We start from the raw sequence: 19,296 nt of genomic DNA on the forward strand, positions 1-19,296 counted from the left end.
AGAAAATTATTTACAAATAAGGAAACTGAGGCTTGGAGGAATTAATAACTTGCTTAAGGGTGATGAGTGAGTAGCTTTCAACTACTGTTGTACTGCATTTTACTTTAAGTATATATTTCCTGAGCAACTTTAGGGTTCATTGTTGCTTTAAAAAGCAAACTTGCCCTGGCCAGTTTGGCTCAGGGGTTAGAGTGTCAGCCTGAGAACCAAAGGTTTGTGTGGCAAGTTCGATTCCCAGTCAAGGGCACATATCTGGGTTGCAGGTTGGTTATCCCTGGCCCTCGTCGGGGTCCTGTGGGAGGCAATCAATTTATGTGTCTCTCTCACATTGATGTTTTTCTCTCCCCTTTCTTCCCTTCCACTCTATCTAAAAATCAATGGAAAAATATTCTCGGGTGAGCATTAACTAAAAATAAAAATAGCCCTAGCCATTTTGGCTCAGCAGTTAGTGTGTTGGCCTGCGGACCAAAGAGTTGTCGCTTTGATTCTGGTCAAGGACATGTACCGGTTCTGTTTGGTCCCTGGCCTTGGTCAGGGTCATGTAGGAGGCAACCAGTGGTGCCTTTCTCTCACATCGATGTTTCTCTCGCTCGCTTGCTCTCTCTCTCCCACTCTATCTGAAGATAAACGGGGAAATAAATGTCCTCAGGTGAGGATTAAAAAAAAAAATGTGTTGCCTGGCCGGTGTGGCTCAGTGGTTGGGCATCAACTCACGCACCTAGAGGTTGCCAGTTCGGTTACCGATCAGGTCACATGCCCAGGTTGTGGGCCCGATTCCCAGTGGGGTGTATGCAGGAGGCGGCCAATCCATGTTCTCTCTCATCAGTATTTTTCTCTCTCTCTCCCTCTCTAAAATCAGTAAACAAAAAATTTTTAAAATATAAAAAAAATGAATATTTTATAAACTTTTTTTTTTTTAACAGCTTACAGATATCTCTATTTGAAGAAGAAAAGTGAGCTCTACAAAGGTTGAGTGACTTGTCAGGTGACACAGCTTGTTAGGAGGTGGAGTGGGGATGCCGTCCAGGGTCCCAGGCTTGTCAGCCCTTGAGGGCACCAGTGATGGAGGTGTTCTGTTAGTTCGCCCCGTTCGTTATTCCTGTTGTTCTCACTATGTTTGCGTATTTCATTTAGCAGTATGTGTATGTGTAAAAACATAATCTCATGGCTGACTAAATTTTGTTTGGGGAGGGACACAAGGTTTTTGGGTATTTTATTAATTTTTCTTCATTCTGTTCTATGAAAAATTCAGATGGTTGGAAAAAATTTATCAGCATTAATGTTGCTGTTCTTGGTAGACTTGTCAACATTTTGGAAGGTAGCTTAGTTTAGAAATACTTATTTTTTTTTAAAGACATACTTTTTATAATTCCAGTATCTGTCTCATGTTCTCTCTAACCTAGATCATCACCATATCTGGTCGTTGTTTTTTGTTCCTTTTTTTAACCTGTTCTCTGTGCTGTATCCTGTGGGACAGCTCTCTAACCCTGAGTCTCCCAAAGGCCTCCCACCATCTCTAGAGCCAGCTGCTCTGAGAGACAGGGTGTGTGGCAGGAAGGTTCCATGGTCACGGGCCCATCACCTCACTTTTGCCATGACATAAACTTCTTGGTCATTGTTGTGTTATAAGAGTGAATAAGGCAGCAGTAAGTTCATAGATGGTTACGTAACATTAGGAAACAGACGTAGTGTATCAGTCTTGGTCCAATCAAGAGACAAAACCATGCCGTAATTTAAACACGGGAAGTTTAGTATATTGAGGAATTATTAAGCTATGATAGGAGAGTAAACATAAACTGGAAGGAGAACTCTAAAGTATATGCTTAGGCTGAGAGAGAGTACCCGAAGAAGGGGACCGCTTCCATAGCTGGGGTTCATGCCCTGTAGGAGCAGATATAGTTGCAGCTGGGTTGCCTGGGCCAGAGCTGGTCCACAGTCATTGGGCAAGAAGGCATGCTGAGGCTGATGAGTGTTGTGCAGAAGCATTCAGGGCACCTTGTAGATTAAAGGCCTGGGGCATGGTGTCTGTGTTGGGAGGGCTGCAGAAAATATACCTCTAGGGCTCAGGCATGCCAGGGTTGGTGGGCAGGTGTGCAGAAGGAGTCAGGGCACCACCGCGGGAGCCAGTTACTGTATCAGTAGCCCCCTTCTAGGGGAAGTCAAGTGTGTGTATGTCACTTGGGCCAGGGTGGCTCAGGGCCACTATGTGAGATTAAGGTGGGTTAGCAAGCTCATTAGACAGCAGTCCTACAAAATCCATGATGTGTGTGGCAGCATAGGGCTGGGAGAGGGCGAAGGGAGCAGTAACCGAGGCTGGGGCACAGGTCTAGGCTCCTTGGGCTCCTGAGTTCAGAGCTGGAGAAAGCACATAGTGCCAAACTACTGGAGAAGCTCTTTCTTCCAGGTGTCTAGCAATGGACAGTCCAGAGCATCCAAGTTCATGGAATTGATGAGCCCACTGAGTAAGTGTGGGGGAAAGAGGCTAAGAGATGTAAGTAGGCAGGTCATCTTGTCTACCATCATTGGGAGCTGCTTCTGTAGCAGATGTCACTGTTGAGTGTTTATGTAGGACACAGGTATCCTTGCACTTCATGCCATCCTCAGATTCCTTCTCTAGATCTCTGCCACCAGTTACCCCTGACTGCTCTTTCCAAATTCCTGACCATCCAGCCAAATATTAACTAGTAGTGAATTGGTGTAGCTCTGCCTCTGCAGCCATTTCTCCTTCCTCACAGAGGGTACAACCAAGGGTGCTCATCGAACTTCTCCCTGGTTGTACCCCCTCCCCACGGGACCATGCCTACTGGTGCCAGCACAGCCCACAGCGCCTTCTGTAAGCAGACTCAGAGTTGTCTTCCTTAGTCAGTGGTCGTTGTTGTACCCCAAGAGGCCACGGGGTGCTTTTGAAGAAATGGCAGTGCAGCAGGTTGACTGTGCAGTACATGTGTGATTTCAGGACCTCCTTGCACAAGGTGCCCTGGTGGGCAGCTAGGTGGCTCCTGTGCCAGGCAGTCAGCCTTGTCCTAGCTGAGGCCATCCCTTTGAGAACCATTGAGTGTGATGGATGATAAGCCCACGGAGACTGGAGGGTCTCCCGCTTGTTCATTCAGTGAATACGGCCTGCCTCTGAGCAGTACTGTGGGAGGGTTAGCAGAGGGAGTGTGATTGGGACGTGTCTCTGGTCTCAGAGTTTGCAGTCAGTTCATTAGGAGAGAAACGAGTGTGCCTGGTGAGAAAGCTGCAGGAAATGCTGTGGAGCAGGAGGTCACTGATGCTGCAACGCAAAGAACGGGCGCAGAGCAAGGCAGCTTTGGTAGGGGAACTCTGTCGAAAGAGGAGGGGCATTTTCCAGGTGGATGATGAGAGGAGGAAGGAAGCCTTCCCTGACCCTACAGGCCAGTTTGTTGGCAGAGAGGCAGTTAATCATACTGTTTGAGTCCTGGTCCTGGATTCAGGGTGCCTGTATTTGAACCCCAGTTTGTGATGTTAGGTGAGCTTACTTACTGGTCTGTTCCTTAGCTTTTACAGCTTAAACATGAGATAATAGTGCCTACCTTTAGAGTCATTGTTAGGGTTACAGGAGGAAATAGATGTCTAGCGTTTAGTACCATGCTTGGCACTTAGCTCTTATCTTTGTAGGCCAAGTCACCTCCTCACCTCCTGGCTTCTGTAGTAACTAGTACCATGCACTTATTTTTGTTTGTTTGTTTTTTATTTTTTTTTATCCTCGCTGGAGGACTTTTTTTCCCCCCATTTATCTTTAGATAGAGTGGGAGGAAGGGAGGGAGGAAGAGAGAGAAAGAGAAACATCCATGTGAGAGAGACACATCGACTGGTCACCACCCACACGACCCCAACCGGGGCTGGGGGACAAACTACAACCGAAGTACACGCCCCCAGCGGGAACCAAACCTGGGACTTTCTGGTCTGCAGGCCAACGCTCTAACCGCTGAGCCACACCTATCAGAGCTGTTTGTGTTTTTAATCCTCACCCAAGGACATTTTTGCATTTATCTTCAGATAGAGCAGGAGGGATGGGTGGGGGAGGAGAGAGAGAAACATCGAAGTGAGAGAGACACATTGATTGGTTGCCACCCACATGACCCCATCCTGGTCCGGGGACACCGCAACCAAGGGTACGTGCCCTTAGTGGGAACTGAACCCGAGATTCTCTCATCTGCAGGCCGATGCTCTAACCACACTGAACCACACCGGCCAGGGCCATGAACATATTTTTATATTAATACTTTTTCATTCTATTGAAACATTCGCTCCCAGACCATTTCCCCAAGATCCAGAGCATACATTTGGTCTTTGGACCCATCTCTAGCACCTTGTATGTCCAGTAAATACTGACTGAACTGCATAGAAGAAGTAGGACTGTAGGAGAAATTCATCATTTTTTAACTGTGAAGTTTATTTCTATCAATATATTTCTGGTAAGGTGTTTTATTTGCGTTTATCTTTTTCCGCACTCTGTGTAGACCAGTGGTTCTCAACCTGTGGGTCGAGACCCCTTGGGGGTTGAACAACTCTTTCACACAGGTCGCCTAAGATGATCGGAAAACACGTATTTCTGATGGCAATTCATAACAGTACCAAAATTACAGTTATGAAGTAGCAACGAAAATGATTTTATGGTTGAGGGTCACCACAACATGAGGAACTGTATTACAGGGTCACAGCATTAGGAAGGTTGAGAACCACTGGCATAGACCATCAGGTGTGAATAGACACTGTTAGCCAGGCAATCAGTTGGCAGCTTGTTTTGCACCTTGACGACTGCTCTTCAGCAGGACCCAGCTCAGAGCTGAGGCATGGGTGTGAGGAGGTACTCTCGGCCCTAGGACCCCACAGCTCCTTTCTGGGGCCCTCTAGGAGAGCCAGCTCCTCTGAGGGGACCTCCAAGGCTTCCGGCTCATGGTCTTCTAGTCTCTTCTCACTTAATTTTAGTCAGTAACTCTAAAACATAGATTCAGTATTGGGAAAAGGAAAATGTTTCTTAACTCAAGAACAGACTGAGCAACCTAAAAAATATATCTTGAAATCCTAAGAACACAGTGCATTGATGGTGTGTTTTGTTGTTGTTGTTAATCCTCACATGAGGATATTTTTTTCATTGATTTTTAGAGAGAGTGGAAAGGAGGGAGGGGGGAGAGAGAGAGAGGAAAAAAAACATCGATATGAGAGAGACACATCAATTGGTTGCCTCCCGAGAACGCCCCAACTGGGGCCAGGGATGGAACCTGCAACCTGGGGTATGCCCTTGACTGGAAATTGAACCCATGACCCTTTGGTGTGCTGGCCAGTACTCAGTTCACTGAGCCATATAGGCCAGGGCAGCCGTGGTATATGTTTTGAAGGACAGTCTTACAGCCTGTAGTCAGATGACATTCATTTCACTAGGTCAGAAGGTGACTTCCCCCTCAAGGAGCAGACATCTGCGATCCTGTGCGAAGCAAGCTACTCTTCATCAGTTGGAATGTGAGCTAACTATGTGCCAGATGGGGCCCTGAATACCTCACAGGTACAACACGAGCTCCTCTGAGTAGGCCTGTGGGGCAGGTGTTTCTAGGTGAGGAAGCTGAGGCATGAGAGGCTAAGCAGGGCTGAAGTTGCCATGCTGTAAACAAAACTAAGTAGTTTGCCTGTCAGCTTGCAGTCTACTTAATTAAACACAGTTTTTTGGATTTTTTTCCATCCTCACCAGAGGACACTCCTGCATTCATCTTCAGATAGAGTGGGAGGGAGAGAGAGAGAAACATCGATGATTGAGAGACACATCGAGTGGCCGCCACTCACACGACCCCAACCAGGGCCGGAGACAAACTGCAGCCAAGATACGTGCCCCTAGTGGGAACCAAACCCAGGACTCTGGTCCGCAGGCCGACGCTCTAACCACTGAGAAAACTGGCCAGGGCCTTAAACACAGTTTTAAAGTAAACATTGAACATTTACCAAAATGGATCATATTTTGGACCTTAAAAAGTGTCTTGATGAGTTTGGAAGAATTAAAATTATACAAAGTATCTTTTTTCCTAAAATTTTTTTTAAATTTATTGATTTTAAAGAGAGGAAGGAAAGGAGAGACACACAGACATTGATTTGTTGTTCCACTTATGCATTCGTTGGTTGCTTCTATTTTTTTTTTTTTTTTGGTACGTTCCCTTAGCAGGAACCGAACCCGGGGCTCTCTGGTCCACAGGCCAGTACTCCAACTGCTGAGCCAAATCGGCCAGAGCTCGTTGGGCCAGAGCTCGTTGGTTACTTCTTGGATGTGCCCTCACTGGGAAGTGGTGTATCTGGATGGTGCTCCAACCAACTGAGCTACCTGACCAGGGCCCAGAGTAACTTTTCTGACTACAATGGAATTATGTTAGAAATTAGTAACAGAAAGATACTTAGAAAAGTACAAATATTAGGAAACTTAACCATACTTTAAACAACCCGTGATTCAAAGGAGAAATCAAGAGGAAAATAAGAAAAACTTTTGAACTGAATGAGAATGAAAACACAATATATCAGAATTTGTAAAATGCAGCCAAAGTACTACTTACAGGGAAATTTATAGCACTAATCACCTCTTTATGTAAGAGAAAGGGCTCGATGACATCTGCTTCCATCTTAAGAAAGTAGATCAAAAAGCCTATTATACATACCCAGCAAAGGGCAATAATAACATAAAAGTAAACATAGGCCCTGGCCTGTTTGGCTCATCAGTTAGAGCATCGGCCCATGGACCAAAGAGTTGCGAGGTTAGATATCACTCAAGGGCTGTACCTGGGTTGTGGATTGGTCCCCAACCCTGGTTGGGGTCGTGCAGGAGGCAATCAATTGATGTGTCTCTCTCTCATTGATGTCATACCTTTTTTTAAAATTTTTTTTCTTTCTTTATTGATTTTAGAGAGAGAGGAAAATATTGATGAGCGAGAATAATGGATTGGCCTCCTCCTACATACCTCTCACCGGGGATCAGGCCCACAACCTGGGCATGTACCGACCGGGAATCGAACTGGCGACCTCTTGGTGCATGGGTGGATGCTCAATCACTGAGCCACACCAGCTGGGCACATCGATGTCTTTCTATCTCTCTCTCTCTCTTTCTGCTTCCCTCCTACTATATGTAAAGATAAATGGAAAAATATCCTTGGGTGAGGATTTAAAGAAAACAATGAATATTAATGAAAAATAATTTTAAATATGGAAAATTTATTAAACCAAAATCTAATTATTTTTAGATTAATAAAATTGATAAACCTGAGCCAGGCCAAAGACATGAATAAATATTGAATAAGCCTTTGAAAGGATATTTAACATGATTAATAGGGAAAACCACAGTGAAACAGTTATCACACAGTCATTTCAATGGCTACAGTTAAAAACAACCCACCACAATTGATAAGGATGTAATTCACTGGAATTCCTCAACAGTGTTCTTTGGGAGAACTTTGGAAATTTCTTAAAAGTTAGACATGCACATCCTAGATTGGTGGCTCAGTTGGTTGGAGCGTCATCCCAATACACCAAGGTTATGGGTTCAATCCCAGGTCAGGGCACGTACAAGAACCAACCAATGAATGCATAAGTAAGTGGAACAACAAATTGATGTTTCTTTCTCTCTTTCCTCCTCTCTCTCTAACGTCAATAAACATATCCTCGGGTGAGAATAAAATTTTTTTTTAAAGTTAGATATGCATCTACCACACACCAAGCGTTGTCCATAAATGTCTGTAGTAGTTCTTCTTTTTTCTTTTATCCTTTCCTGAGGATATGTTATTATTGATTCTAGAGAGGGAGAGAGAGAGAAACATTAATCAGTTGCCTCCAGCACGTGCCCCGACGAGGAATCAAACCCACAACCTTTTTGGTGTACAGGATGATGCTCCAACCAACTGAGCCACCTGGCCAGGGCAGCAGCTGTTCTTTGTAATAGCCCAAACTGGAAACAACCAGAATGTCTCCAAATGGGATAATGCATAAACAAGTTGTAGCTTACCCACAAGGTACAGTATTACTCTATAGTAAACAAGGAACGCGCCCTGACCGGTTTGCTCAGTGGTTAGAGCGTCGGCCCGCGGACCAGAGACTCATGGGTTCAATTCTGGTCAAGGGCACGTACCTCAGTTGCAGTTTGTCCCCGGCCCTGGTTGGGTCGTGCAGGAGGCAACCAGTCAATGTGGCTCTATCACATTGATGTTTGTCTCTCTTTCCCTCTCTCCCTCCCACTCTATCTGATGATGAATGGAAAAATATCCTCGGGTGAGGAATAAAAGAAAGAAAAAGGCCCTGGCCAGTTTGGCTCAGCGGTTAGAGCGTCGGCCTGCGGTCCGGAGAGACCCGGGTTCGGTTCCCGCTAAGGGCACGTACTTCGGTTGCAGTTTGTCCCCGGCCCTGGTTGGTCGTGCGGGTGGCAGCCACTCGATGTGTCCCTTCACGTCGATGTTTCTGTCTGTCTCTCCCTTCCTCTCCCTCCCTCCCACTCTATCTGTACAAAAAATGGAAAAATATCCTCGGATGAGGATTAAAAAAAAAAACACAAAAAAAAAAAAGAAAGAAAAAGGAACACATTTCTGATACATAAATAAATGGTCACCTCCAAAAGATGATGCTCTGCAAAAGAGGCCAAAAGAAGAAAGAGTTGTTGTGTGGTATAGAGTTCTTTATATAGAGTTCTAGAAATTTCAAATTAATCTTTGGAGACAGAATTCAGCCTAGTGGTCATCTGTGACTGAGGTAGGTTTGGAAGAGAAGGGAGTGAGGAGAAACAGGGTACAAAGGGGCACAAGCAAACTTGGGGTGGGCAGTGGTAGTGTCATTATCTTGAGTTATTGTGAAAGTTTCACAGTTGTATACATGTCAATGTTACTGAAATTGCATGCAGATTTTTAGCTTATTGTGCCTCAGTTCTACTTCTGTACTTTGTAAATTGTTTTTAAAAAGATCAGTGGAGGCCTGGTCAGTGTGGCTCAGTTGGTTGAGGATCATCCCATGCACCAGGAGATCACAGGTTTGATTCCTGGTCAGGGCAGGGCACATGCCCGGGCTGTGGGCTCGATCCCCAGTGGGGGGTGTGCAGGAGGCAGCCAATCCATGTTTCTTTCTCATCAATAATTCTCTCTCTCTCTCTCTCTCTCCCATTCTCTCTCTGAAATCAGTAAAAACATATTTTAAAAAATAGAAATTATTTTTTAAAAAGGATCAATGGAATTTATGTTTGTGCCTCAGTTTCCCACAGTCAGAGTAACCATCTGGTGGGGCACTGGTATTTGGTTAACGTGAATTGTAGTCAGGTGTGCTGTGTGCATGTGTGTTTTGTAGAAACTTGTTACTTGCTTTGTCTGAAAAAGGAGTGGATAGTTGAGTTTCGCCTCCTTGGGAGGACGAGCTTTGTACTTGAGCGTGTCGGTCAGGCATAGAGAAGTTTTGACTTGGACTCAGGAGATTGTCTAGCATCTTTCCATGGGTGATAGTGGCTTGCTCTATTGCTTTCCTGACCACATATGCTGATGATTCCAAATTATATATCCAGTTACATCCCATTCCCTGAGTGTCTCACTCGAAAACAACCCCCTGCATTGTTTGGATGTTTAACACCCACGTCATACGTGCACTGCCCAGAGCAAACCCTGGTTCTTGCCACTGCCCCAGCCTGTTCCCCTGTGTCTAGCATCTCTGTTGTCTGCATGTCCAGTACCTGGGCCTGTCTGTCCTCGGCACATCCTGGGGTCCATGGGCAAGTCCTGTGGTTCTTCCTTCAACACCCCCGAGTCTGACTGCTCTGCTCCTCATGCCTCCCACCTGGGCCTGGAACTATCTGGAACAGTCTTTGTACATTGTTACCTCCTCAGAGTTCAGTTTTCACACAACATAGTTTCTTTTTAAGATGAAAATTGGACTGTACCATCCTCCTCTGAGAAACCTCCCGCCTCTGCTTCCATCCTGCCTCTTGACCTTGCCCACATTTGTGTGCTGCTGCTCAGTTCCCAGTGCTGCCCTCCCAGATCTTCACATGCTGCTTTTTTTAAGATTCATTTAAAAAATTTTTTTTTTTTGCCTGGCTAGTGTGGCTCAGTGGTTGAGCATTGACCCTGCACCAAGAGGTTGCCAGTTCGATTCCCAGTCAGGGCGCATGCCCAGGTTGTGGGCCCGATCCCCAGTGGGGGGCATGCAGGAGGCGGCCATTCGATGTTCTCTCGCATTGATGTTTCTGTCTCTGTCTCCCTCTCCCTTCTCTCTCTAAAATCAGTAAAGAAAGAGAAAAAAAAAGCTGAACTTTGCTCTCATTAGAACCATATCCACCTATGGTCCCACTCTATACTCTCGGCAACTGTGTTTTCTTCCTGGAGACATACTGTCCTTGGACATGAGGGGGTCGTGTCTGTGTTTGTGTGTCTGCTGTTTCTCTGGAACCCGCAGGGCCTCCCTCCTATTCACCGGTGCATCCTGTTGCCAGCCCTCTCAGGATGCCCAGCACAGAGTGGATTGCGTGTATCTGTGCGCGAGGGCTCTTGTCTCGGAGCCCTGCCGCACGCTCAGTCCACACTGCGGAGTTGCCTCTGCTTAACATCTGGTTCCTTAGCAGTCTCGCCAGCTCTCTCGTCAGCCACCTCACTCCTAGGGTGCATATGGCTTCTCCCATTTCCTTGCTTTATTCCTTTGTCCCATCTCATCTCTTCACTGCTCACATCCTGTCACCATGTTAGAACAGGAGACCAGGCCACTCCTGGCTCACTGCTCCCTCCCTGCCCGCTGGCCTCCTGCCCCAGGGCCTTTGTGCTTGCTCTCTGGAATGCCCTTCCTGCAGGTGTGTGTGGCTTCCACCAGTTCACACTTCAGGTGTGTCCAGGTGTCTCCTTGAGGAGGCCCTCATTGGCCACCCTCGGTCCCCAGCCCCAGGCATTCTTTTCTGCTGTGTTTCTCCTCAGTTACCACTATCTGGTGTTCTGTATTTTTTACTTACCAGTCTTATTTATTGTCTTTGATTAGGCTTGTTATATATGTATCTTATTTTTGACACTATTACAGATATTCCCCATTTCCCCCCACCTTTTGCCTACCTCCATCCTGCCCCTTTCACCTTTATGTTAGGCCTGTTTTGTAAACTGGGAGCCTGTTTGTTTAAAACCTAAGTTTACTTTCTCTTAGGGTGGTTAATCTTTGGAGAGGATCTGTGGTAATAATCTTGCATCTTCCTCCTACCTTGGAGGCTTCCGCGTCACCCTCATTCTGTAGTTTAAGGTTTGTTTGAAGAAGTGGACATTGAAATTGGGTAGCTGGAGAGGAATTGAGCTTAATCACTGTCGAGCAGGAAGAGAGGCTGGGTCTTGGGTGTGTGGCCGCCGGCAGGCCCCTGGTATTTAGCTTGGAGAGCCCACCTGGGAGGGTTTGAGCCTGCAGGTGTGCTTCTTTGGGCCTGAGCACATGTGCAGACATACCTGGAGTGGTGGCTTTAAACTTGGTTGACGGTAGAGGGTCCTGGTGCTTTCTCAGTCTGACAGTTGGAACTGACGTTTCGCATATGTGGGGAGTTAATGCAGAAGTCTAGGTGAAGGGTTAGCTGGACAGTTTTCTAACTTCTCCTAAGGTGCTCCTTCTGGCATTACTATTTTATGTGAAGGACGATGAGTTTCTAGAATACAAGATACAGTTTTATTCAACAAATTCCCTATTTGATTTTTTTTCCATAAACACACAAGCACATTGTAATTTTAGAACTACATATAATATTTCTTGATGATCTTGTTTTTGTGGATCATGTTTTGAAAACAGAAAATGTTTTTCTATTCCAGACTCCTTTTAACTTTGGCGTGAATCATAGAACTCCACCCTACCCTGCTGGGGATTACTGTCTTCTGTGCAGAAGTGAGCGGAAAGACTCTTCATTCCTAGAGAGTGGCATCAAGACTGCGAGCAAACTGGCCCTTTCCGTGGCTCCCAAGGGCAACAGCGTGCTGCACCTGCCATTGTGGGTGTGCCCGGACTGCCGGCGGACCGTGGAGAAGGAGGAGAGGCACGGTGGTCTGGATCAGCCAGCGGTGAGTGCCCTGCAGAGCTCACACGCTCCGTGGGTTATGGCGCTTACTGGGCATGAGAGCTTTCTGGGAAGAACTGCCTTCTGTGCCATCTTCTGGTCTCTGCTCCACTTTCACCCACTGGGCCTTCTTCCTGGTCTTCCTTATCCCACCTGCAGGAGGTAGTAGGGAACCTGCCCTCCTTGCTCAGACAGCTTGGTCAGCAAGTGTGTGGGGGCTCCAAGGACATGCTTTTTAGTCTGGTCTTAGGATGTCTTTGACAAAGCAGTTTTCTGAGAAGCTAGAAGGCTTTTCATGTGTTTGGTTTTAGACAATTCTGTGTGCTAGTAACACACCTGAAATTCTTTCCCAGATGCAATTCTCAGGTCCGGGTTTCCCCCTTTTGCCTTGGTTTTATGTCTCAGCTGAATGGAGGGCTTTCCTGAGGCCCAGGCTGACATGGTAAGGCCATACCCTTAACCCAATTTTTGGCACAGATTGTGCCTTAGTGGGCCCTGGCTCTGAAAGGGCTTTCACAGATGATCTTTGAGTTCAAGAAGGAGTTGGCTTTAACAGCCATCTGAGACCCCACAGTCCAGGGCTTCTCTGTTCCTTTTACCTCTTCTCAGAAGCAGCTGTCCTTCTCATACCCATCTTCTGACCTGGGATTGCTTTCCGGGTTGGTCCCCAGGACAGCGTGGCGAGTATTTTGCTGCTGCATGGGGTGAGTCTTCCTGGCCTTCCGTGGTCTCATCGGTCTCCTTGCTGTCTGCCACTGAGCCACTGACTTCTGTTTTGGGGTTTCCTTGAGGGCAGCACCCCAGCTTATGTGGCACTTTCTATAGCAGTGCTTGAATAGCTAACCGGCAAAATAGAAATTGATTCTCATCCAGCTCCTCCTGTGTGCCCCTTTTCCTGCTCTGTTACTTTCAGCACTTCTTTCTTTCTTTCTTTCTTTCTTTCTTTCTTTCTTTCTTTCTTCCTTTCTTCCTTTCTTCCTTTCTTCCTTTCTTCCTTTCTTCCTTTCTTTCCTTTCTTTCCTTTCTTTCCTTTCTTTCCTTTCTTTCCTTTCTTTCCTTTCTTTCCTTTCTTTCCTTTCTTTCCTTTCTTTCCTTTCTTTCCTTTCTTTCCTTCTTTCCTTTCTTTCCTTTCTTTCCTTTCTTCCTTTCTTTCCTTTCTTTCCTTTCTTTCCTTTCTTCTTTCTTTCTTCTTTCTTTCTTTTCTTTCTTTCTTCTTCTTTCTTTCTTTTATATCCTCACCCGAGGACATTTTTCCATATTTTGTTCAGGTAGAGTGGGAGGAAGGGAGGGAGAGAGAAACATCGACGTGAAAGGGACACATCGAGTGGTTGCCACCCACACAACCCAACCAGGGCCAGGGACAAACTGCAACTGAGGTACGTGCCCTAGCAGGAACTGAACCCGGGTCTCTCCAGACTGTAGGCTGACGCTCTAACCACTGAGCAAAACCATCCAGGGCACTTCTTTCTAATACTGCTTATTCACTGTGTTTCTTCTCCACTGGAACATACCCTCTGTGAGGGCAGCTACTTTTGTGTAGTATTTCCTTACCAAGAACAGTGCTGAGCCTGGCATATTTTAGGTGCCCAAAGTATTCTAATGAATACATAAATGAATGAACAAAGAAAGGAATAGATGTGGGATCCCTCATTAGGAATTAGAAGGTGGGTAGGCAGTGTTGAGTTTTTCACCCTCAGATCTTTCTGCTTTTATCATTTTGCTTTTGTTTGCTTTCTGTGTGCACTTCAAGTGTTTGTTCTCCCCCGTTGTTAGTAGAAGGCGTTAAGTACCACGGATGCCAATTTGTTCCTAATCACCGTCAGCGGCATTCTGAAGTCTCACCCTAGCTAAGCCCACTTTGCTGCTTAGACTTCGTCGCCGTTTCTTTCAGTTTCCAGTCCCGCTCCTGTTTGAGCCTGACTGTGCCTTTGGGAGGGGTGCTGCTGTTCTTGGTTTAGGAGGCAGATGGAACCACCTGCAATTTCTCATAACTAGTCCTGCCGTACAGGAGTCTCACTTCCAACTCCCAGGTTGCCCTGGAGAATGGACTCTCTAATGAGGCTTTCTCACCTCATCAAAAAAAGTGACCCCAGGCCCTGGCCAGTTTGGCTCAGTGGTTAGAGCGTCGCCTGCCATCCAGAGAGACCTGGGTTTGGTTCACACTAAGGGCACGTACCTCGGTTGCAGTTTATCCCCGGCCCTGGGTGGGTTGTGCGGGAGGCAGCCACTCGATGTGTCCCTTTCACGTCGTGTTTTTCTCTCTCTCTCTCTCTCTCTCTTCCTCTCTCTCCCTCCCACTCTATCTGAACAAATAATGGAAAAATGTCCTCGGGTGAGGACAAAAAAAGTGACCCTGGGACCACAGAAGCGTCTCATTGGCCTACGTTTATAGACTTAGACCTTCTGTACTTTTGTCAAGTTGGCCTATTTGTTTAAGCTGGTTATAATTGCTAGTCTTTAAAAAAAGAGAGAGAGAGAGATAATTTACACGGGGTAAAATTCACCCTTTTAAAGTGAATCTAGTTCAGTGAGCGACAAACCTAAACAGTTGTGTGACCACCACTACTGCACAAGCTCCCTTGTTCCTCTGTAGGCAGCACCCTCCGCTCGCACCCCCAGCCCTGTAACTGCCGACCTGATTCCGTCCCCAGTCTTTCTTTTTCCAAGTGTCACAGACTCCTGCCACTTGGCGTAGTGCTTCGATTGCTGAACACAGCGTAGAGCTGTACATGCTGTTTCTCGTTCGCCACAGATGGACGTGGGGCTGCTTCCAGTCTTGGACTGTGGCTCTGGCTGCGCTACCACACCCTGAAAGGGAGAGAGCATCTCTCTTTTCCCAATCCCCATAATTCTCTGTCCTGCTCAGCTCAGCTGCTCACCTCCGCACTCGGGGAAGCTCAGAGCTGACCCCAGGCCCTTGCTCACCTCTCACCCCCATGGCTGAGGGGCCCTTATCGCTGGGGCTTTCAGGAGCCCGTCCCTTTTCATCCCCTACATTTCCTTCTTTTTTTCTTTAAAGAGAGGCAAGGGTGGAGAAACTGTGGGAGAGACACATCGATTGGTTGCCTCCTGCACATGCCCCAACTGGGCTGGGGATCGAACCTCAATCCAAGTATGTGCCCTTGACCGGGAATCAAACCTGAGACCGTTTGGTGTGCGGGCTGGTGCTCTAACCACTGCTCACACTGGCCAGGGCTATTGTTTTCCTCTTATGCGTCACAGGTCTTGTCTTCCGTCCTAGTTCAGCCTAGGAGAATGCAAATGTTCTGGAATTGTCCACTTTTTATTTACTTATTTATTTATTTATTTATTTTTATCCTCATCCAAGGACATTTTTTCATTTTTTGTTCAGGTAGAGTGGGAGAGAGAGAGACATCAACATGAAAGGGACACATCGAATGGTTGCCACCCACATGACTCAACCAGGGCCGGGGACAAACTGCAACCAGGTACGTGCCCTTAGCGAGAACCGAACCCGGGTCTCTCTGGACCGCAGGCCAACACTCTAACCGCTGAGCCAAACCGGCCAGGGCTGAAATTGTCCACTTTTTGAAGAATCTGTCCTTGCCCTTGCCCTTCTTCAGCTGCAACCATCTCCTGCTTCCTTCAAGCAATTCATGTCTCTAGGTACATTTTAAACTTCTGCCTTCATTTTTTTTTAATTTTTATTTCTTTTCAAGTTAGTTTTGGTAAATTATATTGTCAGAAATGGCCACAGTTATTGGCATGCAGTTGTGTGCAGACAGTCTCTCTAATTCCTGCCATTTCTGCAGAAGCAGTTGTTTGAACTCATAATTTTGCCTTTTCCTGCTTTCTAACAAGTCTGGCTAGAAGTCTGTAGATTGTGTCTTTTCAAAGAAGAGCTTTTTAATTTTTAAAATATCTGTCCTTTCACTTTGTCTGTTTCCTGAGTTACCGCAGTTCTATACGTGTGTGGTATATATTAGATCAGTGGGACACGCGATAAATGTTGGAAGGTACCCATGAGCACAGTGCATCGCTGTCCCTCCCACCTGTCTCCTTGCCGTCCTCCTTGTCTTCCCAGAGCAGTGGTTCTCAACCTGGGGGTTGAACAACCCTTAATTTTATGGTTGGGGGTCACCACAACATGAGGAACTGTATGAAAGGGTCGCAGCATTAGGAATGTTGCGAACCGCTGTCCCAGAGGCATCCACTATTGCCAGACTCTTGTCTGTTCCTCTGGAGATGTTCTGTTCTGTGTGAAGGTGGTAGTGGCAGACACCTGTCAGTAAATGAGACGTGTTCTTCTAGTGTCTTGTTCTGGGAGAGGGGTGTGTATGCCGCTTGTTAGTGGGGGCTGCTCTCCACTTTCTGGCCTTTTCTGAGGGCTGCTGACAGGTGTCTGGGAGCCTTAGCTTGGGTGCCATCTGCTTTGGGAAGGTGAATTCCTAGCTCATCTCACCTGGAGACCTGTGGGAACTTGAGCCTTGCTTAGGCTGCCTACCTGGGAGAAGGAGGAAGAGAGCCCGTCCCACGTACTGACACCAGAAGGCCTGCAGGAGCCACTGGGCCTTCCTCTCAGTCGATCCTGCTGACCGCGACCAGAGATGCAGTTTGTTTCTTCTGTCCCCAGGTTACTCTCCTGCCTTCCTAAGCTGATTTCTTCTCGCCCGTCAGTTTACTCTTCTCAGTGCTAAAACCTTTCCTGGCTGCTCTAGAGTTTGAAATGTTAGTTGTATTGGCTCAGTTTTAAGTATTATCCAATTTTCGATATTTCTGTTTTCAACCATGAATTATTTAGAAGTATATGTAAGTACCTGAACATGTATCTTTTGGATTACCTTTAATCGTACTGACTTTTACTTTAATGCTGTTACAGTTAGAGGTTGTGGTCTGTGGTCAATTATACTAATATGTGGTCAAGCCCTGGCCGGTTTGGCTCAGCGGTTGGAGCGTCGGCCTGCGGTACAGAGAGACCCGGGTTCGGTTCCCACTAAGGGCACGTACCTCAGTTGCAGTTTGTCCCCGGCCCTGATTGGTCGTGCGGGTGGCAGCCACTCGATGTGTCCCTTCACGTCGATGTTTCTCTCTCTCTCTCTCTTCCTCTCTCTCCCTCCCGCTCTATCTGAACAAAACATGGAAAAATGTCCTCGGGTGAGGATAATATGTGGTCAAGTTTTTCTAAATGTCCTTTGTGAGCTTGAAAATGTCTTCTCATGCCCTGCCCAGTTTGGCTCAGCGGTTAGAGCGTTGGCCTGCGGTCCAGAGAGACCGGGTTTGGTTCCCGTTAAGGGCACGTACCTCGGTTGCAGTTTGTCCCAACCCTGGTTGGTCGTGCGGGTGGCAACCACTCGATGTGTCCCTTTCATGTTGCTGTTTCTCTCTCTCTCTCTCCCCCCCCCTCCCACTGTATCTGTCCAAAAAATGGAAAAATGTCCTCGGGTGAGGATTAAAAAAAAAAGAAAGAAAGAAAATGTCCTCTCAGGGTTTAGGTAGAGAACTCTGTGCCCTCCCTTACAAGTTCTGTTCATAAATCCTTCTTTGTTCTTATTAATTCTTTATGTACTTAAATGTTTCCATTTCTGAGTAATATCAGTTAAAATCTCCTACTATGAATATATGTTTGTTCTTATTTTCTTAAAAAAAATTTTTTTCTTTATTGATTTTAGAGCGAGAGGGAGAGAGATAGAAACATCAATGAGAGAGAACACTGACTGGCCACCTCCTGCATGCCCCCCACACTGGGAATTTAGCCCACAACCAGGGTATGTGACCTGACCGGGAATTGAACCAGCGACCTCTTGGTGCAGGGTCGATGCTCAACCACTGAACCGTACTGGCCAAGGCTGTCCTTATTTTCTTATATGTATTTCCATTTTGATTTGCATGTTTTAAGGCTGGATACATGCTAAAGTGATTAAATCTTGGTGCCTTGCTTTTTTTTATTGCATTGAGACAACCTGGGGTTGTCCTGTGGTCCTAAAAGGCTATTTGGTATTTGTGTGGCTAGCTGCATGAACTCTTCCCCTCTCCTCACATCCCCTCATTTTCAGTCCTTGGGTGTAGCCTGTGGTATGTGTTCTTGTGCAGTCCGCAGAGAAGCTTAACTTGGTCTCCTTCTGCAGTCTACTTGTGAACAGTGAAATTGACCCTTGTCACTGGGATTGCTGGTCTGTGTGGGTTTAGTTCTCTGCCACACAGGTCCCCAGTCCAGCATCTCCCTCAGCCACACCCCCTCATGCCCCTGGCAGGCTTCATCACCTTTCTCATAGAGCTCAAACACTCTTGCTCTTGGTTGGGTAGAACAGTCATCCAAGGCTGAAGAAAATATTTTAATAGCTTTTTTAGATAACTGGATTTTCTTCTTTATGAAATAATGACAAGAAAAATTTTTTTAAATTAATATATATATATATTTTTTTTAGAGAAAGAGGAAGGGAGAGAGCAATAGAAACATCTATGTGAGAGAGAAATGTGGATCAGCTGTCTCCTGCATGCCCCCTACTGGGGATCGAGCCCAAAACCAGGGCATGTGCCCTGGATGGGAATCGAACTGGGACTTCTCAGTCCATGGGACAACACTCAATCCACTGAGCCACCCAGCTGGGCAAGAAATAGTTGTGTGTGTGTGTGTGTTTTCTTTTTTGATTTGAGATAGAGAGGAAGGGAGAGGGAGAGAGAGATAGAAACATTAATGAGAGAGAACATCGATTGGCCGCCTCCTCCATGCTCCACACTGGGGATTTGACCTACAACCTGGGCATGTGCCCTGACTGGAAATCGAACTGGTGGCCTCTTGGTGCATGGGTTTACGCTCAACCACTGAGCCACACTGGCTGGGCAAGAAATAGTTTTAATGGTTAGTTACAATCTAGAATCAAATGATATCAATGAATTTTTTTCTCTGATATTAAATTAAAATCTAATGTCTTGCACTGGCCAGTTTGGCTCAGCGGTTAGAGTGTCAGCCTGCAGACCAATGAATCTCAGGTTCGATTTCTGTCAAGAGCACGTACCTCGGTTGTGGTTCATCCCCTGCCCTAGTCAGGGTCATGCGGGAGGCAACCAGTCGATGTGTCCCTCTCACGTAAGTGTTTCTCTCTTTCTCGCTCCCTTCCTCCCATCCTATCTGATGATAGAGGGAAAAATACCCTCAGATGAGAATTAAAAAAAAAAAATTCATTGTCTTGCCCTGGCTGATTTTGCTCAGCAGTTAGAGCATTGGCCTGTGTACTGAAGGGTCTTGGGTTCACCTCCCAATCAAGGGCACTTTCCTGGTTTGGGGTCTGTGGGAGGCAACCAGT

At 46.5% G+C, this 19,296-nt stretch overlaps 1 protein-coding gene across 1 annotated transcript in view; it reads left to right on the forward strand.

The window, feature by feature from the left end:
• Positions 1-19,296, forward strand: part of FAM193A (family with sequence similarity 193 member A) — a 109,889-nt gene that overhangs the window by 22,630 nt on the left and 67,963 nt on the right. The window contains exon 2 of the mRNA XM_036247815.1: positions 11,790-12,035. Within this exon, the coding sequence (XP_036103708.1) occupies positions 11,790-12,035 (246 nt within the window). The remainder of the gene's footprint in view (positions 1-11,789; positions 12,036-19,296) is intronic.

Source organism: Molossus molossus, unplaced genomic scaffold (assembly GCF_014108415.1).
Source record: "Molossus molossus isolate mMolMol1 unplaced genomic scaffold, mMolMol1.p scaffold_m16_p_1, whole genome shotgun sequence".
In the NCBI taxonomy this organism is placed as follows: Eukaryota; Metazoa; Chordata; class Mammalia; order Chiroptera; family Molossidae; genus Molossus; species Molossus molossus.